The sequence below is a fragment of the Furipterus horrens genome, unplaced genomic scaffold (assembly GCF_987537825.1).
Source record: "Furipterus horrens unplaced genomic scaffold, mFurHor1.1.pri manual_scaffold_2, whole genome shotgun sequence".
NCBI lineage: Eukaryota > Metazoa > Chordata > Mammalia > Chiroptera > Furipteridae > Furipterus > Furipterus horrens.
The window spans coordinates 42,908,459-42,926,595 of NW_028327172.1; the positions used below are offsets into that span (position 1 = coordinate 42,908,459).

The 18,137-nt window shown below is 36.4% G+C and overlaps 2 protein-coding genes across 2 annotated transcripts; both read left to right on the forward strand.

Moving 5' to 3' along the window:
- The first annotated feature begins 4,561 nt into the window (after positions 1-4,561).
- On the forward strand, positions 4,562-5,500 carry LOC150018326 (olfactory receptor 51B5-like). Its single transcript, XM_090267716.1, has one exon. It carries the CDS (start codon positions 4,562-4,564, stop codon positions 5,498-5,500), a length of 939 nt encoding a protein of 312 aa, XP_090123842.1.
- Positions 5,501-17,204: 11,704 nt separating this feature from the next.
- Positions 17,205-18,137, forward strand: LOC150018327 (olfactory receptor 51B2-like). Its single transcript, XM_090267717.1, has one exon. It carries the CDS (start codon positions 17,205-17,207, stop codon positions 18,135-18,137), a length of 933 nt encoding a protein of 310 aa, XP_090123843.1.

The following is an 18,137-nucleotide window of genomic DNA, read 5'->3' on the forward strand; positions in this document are numbered from 1 at the left end:
CTGATATGTCTTCTGTGCTTTTTAGGGGATAAACACATAGGTATCTCCTATTCTGTAAGACATTTAAATGAGACAGAGAGAAGTTATGACTGTGTTGTTAGAAAATTACCTGACTTTTGACATACTCAACCATGAATTCTTTCTCTTTGCTCTATCCTCAACCTTCATAACCTCTTTCATTTCTATGGTTTTTCCTCAGCATTTTTTCTCTTCCATAAAGGTCCTTAAAACCAAGAGAAGTCCCTAGCTAAAGACATGTGACTTTCCCACAGCATGAAATATAAGCATATTTGCATGGAATTCTTGGGAATAGAAAAAAGAAACTTAGTTAAAGGTTACTGGCAAAATAGAATTGATCCTTTCCACTTTGGGTAGCTTTCTCTGTAGTAATTTACTACTTGTGCTACATATTCTTTTATAAGAAGAAATTATTCACAAAATTGCATTAGAGTTTGGGGTAATGATCATTGCTGACAGGTCAGAGAAATAAGAAGAATGAAGTGGTACTTATAGGACATAAGAAGCTGAGCAGCTAAATTGGATTATCTTTGTACCTCCTGCCTGAAGAATAAACATCATTACTATTTCCAATAAACACTAAACTTTGGTTTATGTCTCTCATATTTGGGAGTATGAAGAATTTTAATTATTCTATCAATTTTCTATCCCTTAGAGTCAGGCTAAAAGTGCTGAACCATTGTCTCATGCCCAGGACTTGTCTCATGCCCAGGACTTGTCTCATACTTCAGGACTGCTGGAAACTTGCAGCTGGATCACATCTGTATAGGTAAAAGATAACTTCAAAAAATCATATTTGAATATTTGAAAGCCTTTAGTTTAAGGGGGAAAAACAACTAGAAGAGGCTCTTCCAGAATGTGTCAAGAAAAAATGCAGGACATGTATTTGATTCAATTCAGCTGTATTTACTGATGACTCTTGATTTTATCCCAAGTAAATATACATTTCCCTCAGATTTGCCCTTTTTAGTAAATGACTTAATTATTCTCTCATTTACTCAAAACAGAAATCCAGAGTCAATGTCATTTAGCATTTCCCTCATTCCTTTTTTTCCCCTTTTCTTCCCCCCTCATTTCTATTTCCACTTATCAGCAAGCCTTGGTACTACCCCATAACGTATCCTTTATTTTTTGTTTTTAATTAAAAAAACATGTAAATCTTCTACCATAGATTTTTACATAAAGAACATTAGCATTTGGGATTATTTTTACTTACTGTTTGTTTATTTTTATTGTTTTTCTATCACAGTTGTCTCACTTTTTCCCCCATTGCTTCACCATACACTGCCCACTCCTTTTCTCACCCTCAGTCCCCACCTCATTGTCCATGTCCATGCGTCCTTTATGCTAGTTCCTTGACTAGGTCCTTCCCCTTTGTACTCTCCTTCTCTCCCTCACCCCTTGTCACCATTAGTCTGCTCCTTGTTTCCATGCTTCTGGTTCTATTTTGCTCATTTGTTTGTATTTTTTATTAGTTTCCTGTATTAGTTGATATCGTATGGTATTTGTCTTTCATTGTGTGGCTTATTTTGCTAAGCATAATTCTCTCTAGTTCCACCCATGTTGTTGCAAAGGTTAGGAGTTCCTTCTTTCTCTCTGCTGCATAGTATTCCATTGTGTAAATGTACCACAGCTTTTTGATCCACTCATCTACAGATGGGCACTTAGGCTGCTTCCAGCACTTGGCTATTGTAAATAGTGCTGCTATGAACATAGGGGTGCATAGTTCTTTTGAATTGGGATTTCAGTATTCTTCAGTTATAATCCCAGCAACGGAATTGCTGGATCGAAAGACAGTTCCATTTTTATTTCTTTGAGGAAATTCCATACTGTTTTCCGAGTGACTGTGTCTGCATTCCCACCAACAGTGCACTAGGTTTCCCTTTTCTCCACATCCTTGCCAACACCTGTTGTTTGTCGATTTGTTGATGATGGCCATTCTGACCTGTATGAGGTAGTATCTCACTGTGGTTTTTATTTGCATCTCTCTGATGGCTAGCGATGCTGAGAATTCTTTCATATGTTTTTGGACCCTATGTATGTCCTCTTTGGAGAAGTGTTTGTTCAGGCCCTTTGCCCATTTTTAAAATTGGGTTGTCTTTCTTCTTGGTTTTGAGTTGTGTAACTTCTTTATATATTTTGGAGATCAGTCCCTTGTGTGAGGTATCATTGGCAAATACATTTTTTTCATATGGTTGGTCCCTTTTCATCTTGCTGATGTTTTCTTTTGCTGAGCAGAAACTCTTTAATTTGATGTAGTCCCATTTGTTTATTTTTTCCTTTATTTCCCTTGCCTTAGCAGATATATCAGTGAAAATATTGCTACATGGGCTATCTGAAACTTTTCTGCCTAGTTTGCTTACCTCTATTTCAATTAGCACTCTTTCTGTGAAGTCCTCCTTTCCTTTCAATGGGGGTCATTTCTCTGTCTCCCCATTTTTTGTGACTCTTCTTGTTTGTTTCTGCTTCTTAGATTGTTCTGCACTTCCTAGATCTGCCCCTTGTGGCATCAAATTGTGTCCCAGTCTGGGCCTAGGCAGCCTGTTGGAGACTACCAGAGATCTACTGCCTTTGTCTGTCTTCTTTAGCTGTTAATCTATTCAATCTGTGATCAGCCATCAGCATAATGTATCATTTTCTGTTTAAATTTTCTTTATTTCCACTGCTGCACTTCCAGTCAAGTAACCATCACTCCTCATCAGGGGTGGGGGTATTGCAATAAATAACTACTTCTTTTTATTTTATCATGCTAAGTTATTACTCTTTACATAGACGTTCAAGTCATAATTCAAAAATGCAAATCAGATTGTCACCATTCTCTCCTCTACAGTGATGTTTAAACTCTTCAATGTTTTCTTATTTGTAGTAAAAACAAAGTTCCTCATGTTATCTGTTAGACCTGTGAGACTGCTGCCTGGACTGTGACATTACTTATTGTCTTTCTACTGTCTGCTCTCCAAGCTCCCGACATGTTAATTTTCCCCTCTCAATAAAACAATCTTTCTCTAGGTCTTCATACGGCCAGTTCTTCTTTCTTATTCAGGATTCAGGTCAAATGTCACCTCCACAGAGATTCAGTCCCAGATCACCCAAACTACTATACTGAATTCTATGCAATACCTTCTCAATCAATCTCCATTAAAAAGTGCTGCTTCATTTTAAAATTGCACTATATTTATCTAAATTTTTCTATTGTACTTATATTTATGTTTTTCTTATTTTCTAAAAACTTATGGCTGATAAAATCAGGGACTATGTCTTATCATTTAATTCTAGTGCTTAAAATGTTATGCCTATAACAGTAGTTGCTCAAAAATATTGGGTACATTCATACATATATGTGTAATTGTATAAATATATATAAATATACATGTGTATGTACATATAGACATATGCATAATGGATGCATAAATGTAGTGTGTGTATGTATGTCTACATATCACATGTTAGGTTCTTTGCTAGGTGTTGAGTAAGGCAAATAAAATGTAGTTTCTATATGCAAGAAGCCCATAATCTAGTGGCAGAAAAGCTGTTAGACCTTCTTAAATTTTTCCCTCCACTAACAGACAACTTTCTGTTTAAATAGCAACAGAATTCTCATTTAATATTGTATTGGACAAATTCAGAAGCCTATGGCTGGATATAAAAAGAAGGAGATCAGAAAGATGGTTGCTTAAAATCACATGGAAACTCAAAATGAAGAAATCAAGTTCTGAGGAATTACCATAGTGGGCCTAGAGAAAAGTAATGAGGGAAGAGAAAGAAACTCCATAGAAATAAGAGAAGATACATTTTTCAAATTGAAGGAGACACTATATTAAGAGCCATGTCCTAGACTTGCCTAAGTATTTATTGTAGCCAAATTATCTATGATGAGTTAACTTCTAATTATTCTGGGATATTGTAGTGAATACTAAGTAGTTTTGTCATGTCCAGGAATAAGCTAATAAGCACTCAATGTAAACATTTTTGTTTTGTTTTCCCATCATTAATCAATGCAATTTAAAAGAATAGTGTTTCTTTTTCATATCTATCTTCTCCTTAGTAGTAGTGGTAGTAATCCAACTTCTTCCCACACTTTCCTCTTAGACTCCTGAGTCTTTTGTTGAGAATCCAGAGAAATCATGCATATGCAGGATAATATGGATTAGGAATCACTACTGTGAAGTCAATTACAGCTTTGGGCAGTAGATTTGAGTCAGGAAAGGGCTGGTTCCTTGAAATCCCTCATGTATATATTCTTGTGTGAAGTCTGAATAGTTGATGGAAATGGTTTCTAAGTTATAGTATACATCAAAAGTTTTCTATGGAGCTTGTTAAAATGCAGATGACAATATGAAAATTCAAAAGTTTGAGTAGATAGGGAATATAGGCTGTCTTAAGAATATGCTTCGAGAAACAATATCTTATATTGATGTTACTATCACCATTAAGTAAGAATTCTGAGACAATATAGTTAGAACGCTACCTTGAACATAGAGCTACAGTTCTGTGGTAATAACTGAGAAAAAATAAAAGAACACTTCGTCTGGATAAACTCAACATGTGGCCCAACAGCAGCTCCAGTTCCTTTCTGTTGACTGGTTTTCCAGGCTTGGAAGCAGTTCACCACTGGATTTCCATGCCCTTCTTTTTTGTCTACATCTCTGTCCTTTTTGGCAATGGTACCCTCCTCCTTCTCATTAAGGGAGATCACAATCTTCATGAGCCTATGTACTATTTCCTGGCCATGCTGGCAACCACAGACCTGGGGCTGACCTTAACCACAATGCCCACAGTACTGGGAGTCCTCTGGTTGGACCAGAGGGAGATTGGAAATGTCGCCTGTTTTTCTCAAGCCTACTTTATACATTCACTTTCCTTTGTAGAGTCTGGTGTTTTGCTTGCTATGGCCTATGATCGTTTTATTGCCATTTGCAACCCCCTTAGATATACCTCTATACTCACTAATACTCAAGTGCTAAAAATTGGGCTAGGGGTCCTGATGAGAGGATTCGTATCTGTTGTTCCCCCAATATCACTCCTCTATTTTTTTCCATATTGCCATTCCCATATCCTTTCCCATGCATTCTGCCTTCATCAGGATGTCATCAAACTGGCCTGTGCTGACACCACCTTCAATCGACTGTATCCAGTTGTGCTTGTAGTGCTTATATTTGTGCTGGATTCTCTGATTATCCTTATCTCCTATGTGTTGATACTCAAAAGTGTCCTGAGCATTGCCTCCAAAGAGGAGCAGGCCAAGGCCCTCAACACCTGTGTCTCCCATATCTGCTGTGTCCTGGTCTTCTATGTCACAGTGATTGGATTATCTCTAATTCATCGGTTTGGGAAGGAGGTTCCACATAATGTACACCTCATTATGAGCTATGTCTATTTTCTCTTTCCTCCGCTAATGAATCCCATAATCTATAGTGTCAAGACCAAACAGATCCAGGGTGGTATTCTTCGCCTTTTTATTATCCATAGAGTTAGAGCCTGAACTCTGACCATCATAGCCCCTCACACAAAATGAGAGAACTCTGGTTTGTGGCAGGGGAGTAAAGAAGTTTCATATCAACAACACATGATTATATCTCTTGGTAAAATAATTGTCAAAGTAGAGCTGCAAATTGTTCTAAGGTTACTCTTTAAGCCCAGGTCTTTGACTTAATGTAGTTTACATGATAAAAAAAATTCTGTATACTGAATATCTCTGTCTGTTTGTACTCAGTTCTTGTGATAATAATACTCTAGGTGTTTATAGGTGTGTCTATAATATAATTAACATTCTGTTGTTGTTGTTTTTTTTAGTTAAAAAGGTGGTAGATAAGAACAGATTTATATAAAATTATGAGTTGGTTTGGGTGAAATAAAGATTGGTATATTTATACACCAAAAATAAAATATCAGATATAGAAACTAGAAGAAAAATCCCATTTACTATAGCAACAAGAAAAATAAAGTACCTAGGAATAAATGTAATCAAGGATGTAAAAGACTTGTACTCAGAAAACTACAGAACATTGAAGAAAGAAATTAAGGAAGATACAAATAAATGGAGGCATATACTTCGTTCATGGATGGGAAGAATCAACATCATTAAAACAAACTATTTCTTAAATGGTGTTGTATTTGTCATCTCAACAATCTCATTAATTCCTTTTTCTTCCAATATATGATCATGACTTTGCTTTAAGACTCATGAGCTTATTTATCCCTCAAGGCAAAACATACTGATGTGAAAAGAAATGTGATGAGAAAAATGGTGTTCTGGCTGGTGTGGCTCAGTGAATTGAGCACTGGTCTGCAAATTGAAAGGCTGCTGGTTTGATTCCCAGCTAGTCACATATCTGGATTGTGGGCCAGGTCTATAGCTGGGGGCATGTGAAAGGTAAACAGTCTATGTTTCTCTAGCACATTGATGTTTCTCTCCCTCTCTTTCTCCCTTTTTCACCTTTCTTTAAAAATAAATAAATAAATAAAAGAAAATAAATCTGTGAATAAATATCATCAGTATCTTCTTTCATCTTTGTCCTCATTACTATCCTACCATGTCAATCTTTAGCTCTGATGTTGGTGCCATCTCCAGAGCATCTACCAGGGACTAACTAGTCTGTCTGAATGGAAGAGGTATTCCCATCTTCCTCCTTTTGCTATGAACAAGGTCTTAGGGACTGAAGGAATAAGCTTTCATATATTTTGGGCAAAAATAGTCACTTTCTATATGTATCTTGACTTCCTTATATAAGTGTGAATGTCCCAAGGAATAAAATAATATTATTTTATTATTCTCTGATGAGTTAGAAAGGAACCTGTGACTCAAGTTAAAATATCCTCAAGAAGTGGTCTATGTCCCCATTATATCTAAATCAAGGCAGGGAAAAAATCAAATGAGCCAGAAGATGGAACTGTATAGAAGATGTTATTGGTGCTTGTCCAGAATACTTTACAGAACTGTACACACCTATGAGTGTTGCATCTGTGAGTATTGGCTGCTCATTGCTCACCTTTGTAAATTTCTTCAAGTTACTTATTCTCAATCCAGTTGGAGTTCACTGACCAAGATTATGGTCCCTGGTCCCAAGAAAGAAGGCCACAAACATACATTGATCATCTTACCTTCTGAACTTCAATTCCAGATTAAAATATGTCCTTGCTTCTCTCTTTTTCTGCCTCCCACTCTTTTACTCATTCCTTGTTGCCTGTGAGGACTCATTAATAAATTACATGCATCTAGGAGACTTCCAGCCAAGCTGGAGGTGTAGAAAGACACGCCACATCTCCCTCCACAACTAAGAAGGAATACAACTACCTCAAAACTAGAAACAACCAGAAGTTCCAGAAAATCAAACTGCATGGAAGTCCAGTGGGTGTTGGAGCAGAGGCAGAAACTACTGGTCTCTCAGCACAGTCCACTTGTTTAAAAGGCCTCCACTGTCCTAGAACATCCGCAGACACATCCACTTGGGGAATGACAGGGCAACAGCTAGAGAGACGCCAGTCCCATACGGAAGTGGGAGAAGTGCCTGGAAAAGGGGTGAGTGCTAGGCAAGTGGCGTCATTCTCTCTCATACCCCTCCCCCAGACACAGAATCACAACATGGTGAAACAGGTTGCCCTCTACTGACTAATCCCTAAGGCTCTGCCCCTTACAACATGACAGGAGTGACAGCTCTACCTAAGATACAGAGGCAAACAAACACAGGGGCCTGTCAAGATGAGGAGACAGAGAAATATGGCCCAAAAGAGAGAACAGATCAAGGTTCCATGGGAAAACTAAGTGATGAGGAGATAGCTAAACTAACAGATGAGGAAATAGTCAACCTAACAGATGCAGAATTTCAAACACTGGTGATAAAGATGCTAACAGGCTTGACAGATATGCTTGAGTACAGCAAACGCATAAGAGAAGAAGTGAAGGCTATGCTAAGTGAAGTGAAGGAAATTCCACACAAAACCAATGGTGAAGGGAAAAAAAACTGGGATTCAAATCAATGATTTGGAACATAAGGAAGAAAAAATCAGGCCACCAGTACAGAATGAGGAAACAAGAATTGAAAAAATGAGGAGAGGTATAGGAACCTCTGGGACAATTTAAACATGCCAACATCCAAATCATAGGTGTGTCAGGAGGAGAAGAGGAAGAGCAAGAAATAGAAAACTTATGTGAAAAAATAATGGAGGAAAAATTCCCAAAATTTGCAAAGAAAATAGACATACAAGTCCAGGAAGCATGGAGAGTTGTGGGCGAGCTGGACCCAGAGGGGACCACACCAAGACACATTAGATTAAAATGCCAAAGGTGAAAGGTAAAGAGAGAATCCTAAAAGCATCAAGAGAGAAGCAGAGTTACCAACAAATGGGTGCCTATAAGACTATCAGCTGATTTCTCAAAAGAAACTTTGCAGACAAGAAGGGACTGGCAAGAAGTATTCAATGTGTTGAAAAGCAAGGACCTACAACCAAGATTATCTATCCAACAAAACTATAATTTCGAATGGAAGGGCAGATGAAGTGCTTCCCAGACAAGGTAAAGCTAAAAGAGTTCATCATCACCAAGCCATTATTATATGAAATGTCAAAGGGACTTACTTAAGAAGAAGAAGATCAAAATTGTGAACACTAAAATGACAACAAACACACAACTATCAACAACTGAATCTAAAAAATAAAAACAAAATCCAACTAAGCAAACTAGAATAGGAACAGATCATAGGTATGGGGATCATTTGGAAGGTTATCAGCTGGGAGAGGGGAGGGGGAGAAATGGGGAAATGGTGCAGGGATTAAGAAGCATAGTTGGTTGGTACAAAATAGACAGGGGAAAGTTAGGAATAATATAGAAAAGGGTGAAGCCAAAGAACATATGCATGGGATTGCTGGAGGGATACTGGGCAGAGGAAAAAAAAAAAAAAAGAAACTACTCTAACAACATAATTAATAAAATATACTTAAAAAATAAAATAAATTACATGCAACTAAATTATGTTTCAGGCTTTGCTTATAGGGAGTCCAATGTAAGAACCTTGCAACTCTCATTTCTTCCCCATTTTACCAATAAATTTAATTGTGAGAAGACTATGATTATAGAAAGAGAGTAACTATTATTTAATGCATTTTTATGCTTTTATCCTCTATGACATCTAAGTAACAGTCTGAATACCACATTGAACAGGAGTATGAGTGTGACGGTAAGTTATGTTGCATTTTCAACTGTCTATAAAATCTCACATGTGTACTTCAACTTCTACTCTACCCACAACTCATTTTACTCATAAGGCATTATTACCACTAATTTATACATGGGAAATCTGAAGGCAATAAAGTTAAATAGCTTATAAAGGACATAAAGGTTATAAACAACATAACTGTGATTTAAATTAATCTTTTCATTCTAAGGCCAATATAAATTGTATGCTACTGAAATGTCTATCTTTAGTGGTCTGTATTTTCTGCTCTGTACCCAACTATGCTTATAGAAGCAGCACCTATTTCCTTGTTTTCAGAATCTATCCTTCTTCTACTCCAAAAATGGTGTTCCTTAAAGGACTTGATACTTTCTGTTATAACTCCAAATCCCTACTTCCAGCCAAGTAAAGCCAGTCAGAATTTTTTCAGGATTTGTCAAGATGAAATCATGAAAGAAGTTTATGATTTTATTGTGGTAAGATGAAATCTTTAGAATTGTTAAGTCACGGATCCCATCAGATGAGTGATCTCGGGCTATAATAAGCATTTAGAGTAAACCGTAAGTAACAAAATGAAAAATCTCCAAGAAACATCAAGTCTTTGATTCTGTTTTCCTGAGGCTCAATGGCAAGGAGGGTAACTCAACTTTCTCTGATTTCACAGCCTAATAAAATCCTCTCTTGTTATTTTATTTAAACTATTTCAGTTGATTTTCAGTCCCTTAGTGCCAAAGTACTACTAATAATTATACCATCTTAGTTAATAGATATGTGAATCTGCTCCAACTAGTATTTAAAAACTAGAAAGTACTCTTAGAGAGCTGCTCATTTGCCCAAAATACAAAAAATGAAAGTTGAAATCTGGGAGGAAAATAAGTCTGGATGACCATTTGGTCAATGGTTTATGAAGCGATTTGTACTTGCTTAAGAAATCTGTTTTTTTATTTGAGAATAACTGAGAAAACAAATTTATTGAGAAGAGGCTGTAGGGTAAAAATAGAAACAGAACAACTAGGGAGAGACTAAAGGAGAACCTCTATTTATCTACACAGAAAAACTAGAAACAGCTGAAATCCACCTAGACATTTATTTCTATTCAAAATCCATTTCTTCAATCAACATAAGCACATGATTTCCTTGGATGTATGTTACTATCATCACAAAATTTAGTTTCCTGTAGATCTCACATAGATTTTCCTGTGGTTAAATGCTAGGTATTATTAGCAACCTATTTGAAACAGTGTTTCCCAAGAAACATTAACGACCATGTTTTGTATGTATAAGCAGGATTGATTTCAGAGCTGTTCACTGGACCAACATACCAACATGTCAGTGAAGCTCCTTCATATGGGACAATCTAGTGAAGTCTATAATTTAGCTTATAATCACTGAAGACAAAATAAAACACACTTGCATGGAGAAGTGACAAAGTCACTGGTGGGCTATTGAGATGAACAAACAGCATGTAGTCACAGGAGTTTTGTTGTATATAAGAATTTATACTAGAAAAAAAGTCTTTGTAAGTTATCAGTCTCTCTCTTCCAAAGAATGTTACAATTATATAACATGAGCTTGAAAGGATAATTTCCATAAGGTATTGAGTTTGAGTTAGGAAATGAAAGGCTGAATGTGCATTTCTGTGAATAAAAAATTCTTTAAAGGATCAGAAACTGTGAGAAATATTAGAGATACACTGAAAAAAACATAGTATGATCTAACAAGTCAGCAGGTTATTAGTCCTCCAAATACAAAATTAATTCATGCTAGGTGAAAGGCAAATGAGTTTCATTCAGTTAATTAACAAATAATTCCTGGGTTCTTTCTCAAGAGTATAGACTTTTATAGAGTAAATTAAAGGTAATATATTTGATGATATTTCTTAAATATTACAAATAATAAATTTAGATACTCAGAGTGATTCAACATGTTTAAATGACCTAGAGGTCCCTCTATGCAATTATAGTATGTAAATCAAATTTTACTTTGTAGCCTAAATCCTCCAACAGTATTCATTGTTATGAATAAGCTCATACACAAAAATTTATTTGTATAAGATATTTGGGAGCTTATGTTCTGAGACACTAGTGCCTGTCACCAAGCTGACAGGTAGCAGTGGCAGTGCATAGTGAGGAAACACCACAAAAATCGGTAAGATAAGTTGAACCATCCAGAGGAAAAATTTAAATGATGGTATCTGCACAGACTAGTGCAAAATGCTGAAGGCTGACATAATGAAATCAAACTCCATAGAAAAAAGACGCTGTTAAATGTCAATATGGCCTTGCTCAACAAACAGCCACATATATAGGATAAAGTCCTGAATCATTAGTGAAGCTATTTAGATGCCTGACTGTTACCTTCATGTATGTCATATATTATATGAAACAAAAATGGGACCTAAGCTGTGTGGTGGTAGAACCAGATCCAAAGCCAAGGAATGGTAAGTTTTGAGGAAAATATTTTAACTCAAAAAAGTAAGATATTTTAAATGATGTGACTGTGTGTATATCTTTAAAACACATAGTCTCATTAAGATTGAGCTCTGTGGCCCAAAAGGAGACATGCATTGAGTGGATGACTCTTGTCAGGAAACACTACATCAAAAGCTTCATTACATGAGATGGGAGGTCCTTCCAAATCTGAGAGGTTATGTGACAGTGATTCTGTATTTTACAGGCAGTGCAGCAGGAAATATGAAGGAAATGAATATGATTTTGGGAGACGTGTTCATGACAGAGCCATACATAAATGGATGCTTCACAATAAGATAGACACTGTTGGTGCTGTGCCTACTTCCTCCAAGGCTCCCAAACCTGGCAGCTTTGAGTGTTGGTTGATAAGTACTAACAGCTCTTTCTCTCCTCCAGAGACTTGTCCTCTGCCTCACTAGGAAGTTATTCTAAACTTGGGGGAGCTTGCAAGTGACTTCCCATTTGTTTTAGGGAAAGCAGTGTTGCCAGGAATGGTGTTTCATAAGGGGAAGGAGAGTTAGGTAGATGACAGAGTAAATCTGCCTTCTTATATATGAAAGGACAGCTTGGAAATTTTGTGGGCTACTTCAAGTGCTTACTACTTCCATCTAATTTTGAGTTCAAAATATGGCTCTACCAAATTGTCACCCTTAAATTTGTACTTAGTACAAAGAGGTTTCAGGTACAAGAACATTCAGACTCAAATCAGTTTCAGAGAATGTCTCTGAAGAATGACTCCAAATCCTACTGCGTTTCAGAAAGACTTATGAGCAGAGAAGAGTTCAGGAGGAATTTAACTGAATCTAAAATGTCAGAAGCCAAAATGTGACCTGCATGGTTGACCACATTGCATACACCCTCATTTTAAAGTCTCATAGTTGGATTAGGCTCCTGGATAAAATTAGGAGACAAGGCCCAGACAAGACTATAATAGAGTCCCTCATATATTTATCTCTGCCAGAATATGAATATACCCTTTCTGCTCAATTACAAATTATTAGAGAAATGAAAGGATGGTAAGTACAACTTCATCAATGTCCATGACTTCACCTAACTATAAGATACTTAAAGTGAAAGATTTTTTGACTTGACTTGAATTGTTCTAGTAGCAAGAACTATTATTTCTGTGTAGGACTGACTAAGAGAAAGATAAAAGTTCATCATTTGAATTTAAGAATAATTGCACTCATTTGTGAAAAAAAAATCATTTCAAGAATATGTATGTTGATCACTTCAAGAATACATATGTCAAGTACTAAAATGAGTGATCTCATTTGAAACCAAGGAAAGGTAAGTGTCAGGAAATGATGAAGCTTCATCTAAGTTTAGTGAGATTACTTGCTCTGGGATTCAGAGATAACAAAGTCAAATGTAGTTTTGATGGTATTTTTGCTTTTGAGATGGGGATCCGAAGGGACAAAGATAATTTGACAGCATAACTTCTATTGCCTAGATTAAGTTACAATTCTATTTTCTGTCTGCAGTGAAAATATGGGGATATACAACACAGCTCTAGGGGCCCAACTTCTTCCCCCAAAGAGGCCAGGAAAAGAAATCCTAGAAGCCCAATTATCCATAGCCATTGGGACGCTGGGGAACCATTTTTCTATACAGATAACTTCACCAATTAATAATGTTAGCAGTCTTCAAATATAATATTCACATGTTCTACATAAGATTAAGAAATTACTTCTCCCCTTAATTCCTGGTGCCCCAGGTGAGGCTCTGGTTACCATGGGAGAATGGAAGGGAGATGACAGAAAGAAAAATAAAGATGACTGCTCTTCTTGGACTCCACTTCCTCCATGTAGATGTTGCAGGAAGGTAAATAGAAAACTGAGGAAAGCTATTACTTTTCTCTATGGGTTCTGTCCAGTGTAACAGATTGCAATATAAGTTTAACTTCCTAGAAAATACTGATTCTCTGAGAGAAACAGTAATTTTTTTTTTCTTTTTTTTTGTCATGGGTGGTTACCTGAAGAATCAAGAGAACCAGACTGCTACCAAAATTTCTGGTTAGCCCAGAGCTATCAAGAATATTTTTTCTATGAAATAAATATATTTTGGAAGAGGCAGGAAGCAGAAGAGAGACTGATGTTGAGAGTGACTGGGCAGGGTGGGTCATCATGATGCATGTAGGACTCTATATTACATCTTTTCTTCCTCTAGGTTCTGTTCTCTGTGTTCAGTATTCTTTCTCATAACTTTTTTGGTGACAATTCTGCTATTTCTTTCTTCTCCTTTGTGCCTTTTGCTTTCAGTGATTTGACTAATTCTCAGTTATAGGACAAAACTGTGTATGTGTGTTCTTACCCAAATGCCTATCCTTAAAAGTTGCTATTACATTAAGCCTTGGAACTGATCATTGTATAAAAACGCCAGTGGGTAAGAAAAAGTCAAGACTGATCAATCAATCAATCATGTCCACAACTGGGGAAAAATTGGAGTCTGGAGGGCCTGATGGTAGCACATATATAGGTATTTGGTGAGTTATTGGAGACTCTTAACTGGAAATTTTATGAAAAGACAATGTATGGATCAGACAGCTTACATACTAGCCAATAACAGTATCAGTATTATTTGAAAGGCAGTGCCATTACATAAGTCATTTTAACCATCAGCATACCAGCCAGGCAGTGTATTAGCATGTTAATAATAATATAATTAAAATTTTATAAATGTTCTCATGATCAGTATGTCAAAATCTGTCATTTCTTCCAGGAGAATTAATGTTTAATATAGCAGGTAGTAAGATAAAAAATGCTAATACTGGGTTGGGAATACATCCATGGTTTAAGTAGAATGAGTTAATTAGAAACACTAGGTCTGAGAGACTGGTAGTAGAAATGTGAAAGACAAAACATTTTGTGTTAAATTTTGTGCTCAAACCTGGGTAATACAGGAAATACACCTGGGACTTAGGGGGAGAGGGCAAAGTGGATAAGATTATAATAAATCCAAGAATAGTGTAATGGATATAAAAAGGAAGGAGTAGGAGAAGGATAAGATAGAGATGACATCCAGCTGAAACTTAGGTATATGGTCGACAGAGGCAGAAGTAATCAGAGGTGCTTAGCCAAAGTCACCCGAAATTAGCTGAACCATGGGTGCAAATGAAAAATGAATGTGTATTCCTATAGCGATTGAAGCTGTATAGGGTTTTTCCATGTGGCAATTTTGTGGCAATAGCTAATTAATATAATAACTTAACTTACATAAACTATCTAAATATTAGTGTATTATTAGTAGTAAGATATGAGTAATAGCAATCCCTACTGCTTTACTTTTTTATTGCTGCGTAATGAATTACCATGTACTACACTTCTTTAATCAACATTCGTTTATAATAACTCAGTTCTGTAGGTCAGAAGTTTAGTTGGCTTTACTGGTTTCTCTGTTTAGGGTATCCTAAGGCCAAAATCAAGGTGATGGTTGCTCTGGGCTCTTACATGAAGGGTCTGGAGAAGAATCCATTTTCTAAATAATTTATGTTGTTGGCAGAATTCAGTTTCTTGTGACAATAAGTCTCAGGTTCCTGCCTTTTCTAGAATGTAATAGAATTGGAATCATACAACATGAAGTCTTTTCACATGTGCTTCTTTCACTTAGTAAGGTGCACATAAGTTTACTTCATGCTTTTTTCATGGCTTGATGGTTTATTTCTTTTTAGTGCTGAATTATATTGCATTGTTTAGATGTACCACACTTTATCCACTCATTTAATGAATGAAAGCTTTCACATTATATGTAGACATAAATTTTCAACACCTTTGGGTAAATACCAAGAAGTATAATTGTTACATTGTATACAAGAATATGTTTAGTTTCCAGTGAAGTTGCCAAACTGTCTTCTGAAGTGATTGTATCCTTTCATATTTTCACCAGCAACTTCCTGTTTCTCCACATCTTCACCTGTATTTGGTATTGTCAATATATGGGATTTTGACCTTTCTAATAAGTGTATAAATATCTGCTTTTTACCCTGTATTTAGCACAAAACCATGAGATTTTAAAAAGCAAGAAATATCAGATGACTGAGTAATATGGGATTTTGACCTTTCTAATAAGTGTATAAATATCTGCTTTTTACCCTGTAGTTAGCACAAAATCATGAGATTTTAAAAAGCAAGAAATATCAGATGACTGAGTAATAGAGACAGATATGATTGCCTTTAGTTAAATTTTAGGAATTAAAAAAAGTCATTACAGAGAAACAGGCATGGATAGAGGGAACAGATTGACAGCTGTCAGAGGAGAAGAGGGTTGGGGGACTAGGTGAAAGAAAGTGAAGGGATTAAGATATACACACACACACACACACACACACACACACACACATATAAAATCTCTCAAAGACACAGAGTGGTAATAGCCAGAGGGAATGGGGGGGTGTAGGTAGGTGATGTGGGTGAAGGTGGGGGAAACGGGAATGAAGAGAGATTTACTTGGGACCATCTACACACAATGCAGTGTGCAGATAATGTTTTCTTGAGTTGTACACTTAAAACCTGTATGGGTTTGTGAACAATTGTCACCCCAATAAATCCAATTTTAACAGAATATGAAAAAAAAGTCACTTTCAAGTTTCCCTATTTTGTCTTCTGAATGCAATTCTTCCTTGAAGCAGGAAACTCCATAAAGTTTAGTGATATAAAAATCACATGAAGTCAGGTGATACCTAAAGAGACTCTGAGTGGGGTGGTCCTGTGGATTTATATAATAATTTATCCACAGAGAGTATTGTAATATGAGATTCAATTCAAGTAAAGATGTCATAACCCAGAGAAATCTTATTTTTTGTTCCTTACAAGATCATGACACTTGTGCTCTTAATGGCCATTTTTGTAACTACCATCAATTTCTATTTATTTTAAATCAGTGAATGCATAATATGAATGGTGAATCCAAAGTGAAAAGTACCAAATTCTTTCCTATAATGTAAAACATGTTTACAAAAGAGATGAGAAGAAACTAGAAGACAGAACTAGAACTAGGACCTTGGATTTCAGTGAGATCAGGTCAGACATTTGGTTAAACATCAACAGAGGATTCTGACCCAGTTAATGAGCAATTAGAAACTACTAGAATTAGAGAACTGGGATGAGAAATTTATGTAAAGATACAAGGCGAGCACAATTCTATACAAAGATTGTGATTTCTTATCTTTTAAATGATAGGGCAAAAATAATTTTGCAGTCTAGAGATGTACTATCTAATATTGTAGGCTGTGCTTAGCTTGAGTTAATATTTTCTATAACAGTAAACTAAACACTGGATTTTGAAGTGTTAGTACAGTAAAATATAAACTATGTTCTGTCATTCACAATTTTTATACTGATTACATTTGAAATGATAATATTTGGATATAGCAGATTAAATAAAGTACATTATTAAAATTATTTGTTACTCTTTCCTTTTTCTATTTGTCATGAGACCACTAGGACAGGTAAAATCATATATGTGGCTTAAATTATATTTCTACTGAATAAGACTAACTTAGAGAGACCTTATTTTTGTTTTTTTTGTTTCAACATAGGGGTCCACCATGTGGTCCAACATCAGTGCTGCCCCTTTTCTACTGACTGGCTTCCCAGGTCTGCAGATATTTCACCCTTGGATATCCATGGCCTTCTTTGTTATCTATATTTCCATACTCCTTGGCAATGGCACCCTCCTCTTTCTTATCAGAGAAGACCACACTCTTCATGAGCCTATGTACTACTTTCTGGCTATATTGGCAGCCACAGATGTTGGAGTGACTTTGACAACGATGCCCACTGTGCTTGGTGTTCTGTGGCTAGATCACAGGGAGATCAGCCATGGAGCCTGCTACTTCCAGGCCTATCTAATCCATTCACTGTCAATCGTGGAGTCTGGAGTCTTGCTTGTCATGGCCTATGATCGTTTTATTGCCATCCGCAATCCCCTGAGATACACCTCCATTCTCACCGATGCTAAAGTGGTGAAGATAGGTCTGGGGGTTCTAATGAGAGGATTTATACTTATTGTGCCCACAATCATCACCCTCTCTGGATTCCCCTACTGCAGATCCCATGTCCTCTCCCATGCCTTCTGCTTGCACCAAGATGTGATCAAACTAGCCTGTGCTGACATTACCTTCAATAGACTCTATCCTATAGTCCTGGTCTCATTAACTGGCTTCTTGGACTCTGTGCTTATCCTTATCTCTTATACCTTAATCCTTAAGACTGTTATGGGAATTGCTTCAGGTAAGGAGCAAGCAAAGGCTCTAAACACTTGTGTTTCCCATATTAGCTGTGTTCTGGTTTTTTATGTCACTGTGACTGGACTAACCCTTATTCATCGATTTGGAAAATATGTGCCACATGCAGTACATATTATCATGAGCTATGTATACTTTCTTTTCCCCCCATTTATGAACCCAATAATCTATAGTATTAAGACCAAGCAAATCCAGAATGGCATCAGTCGCCTTCTTTCTTTCCATAGAACTTGA

What these genes read in the sequence shown, in the direction of transcription:
- LOC150018326 (XM_090267716.1), top strand. Translation starts at nt 4,562, where the DNA reads ATGTGGCCCAACAGCAGCTCCAGTTCCTTTCTGTTGACTGGTTTTCCA.
- LOC150018327 (XM_090267717.1), top strand. Translation starts at nt 17,205, where the DNA reads ATGTGGTCCAACATCAGTGCTGCCCCTTTTCTACTGACTGGCTTCCCA.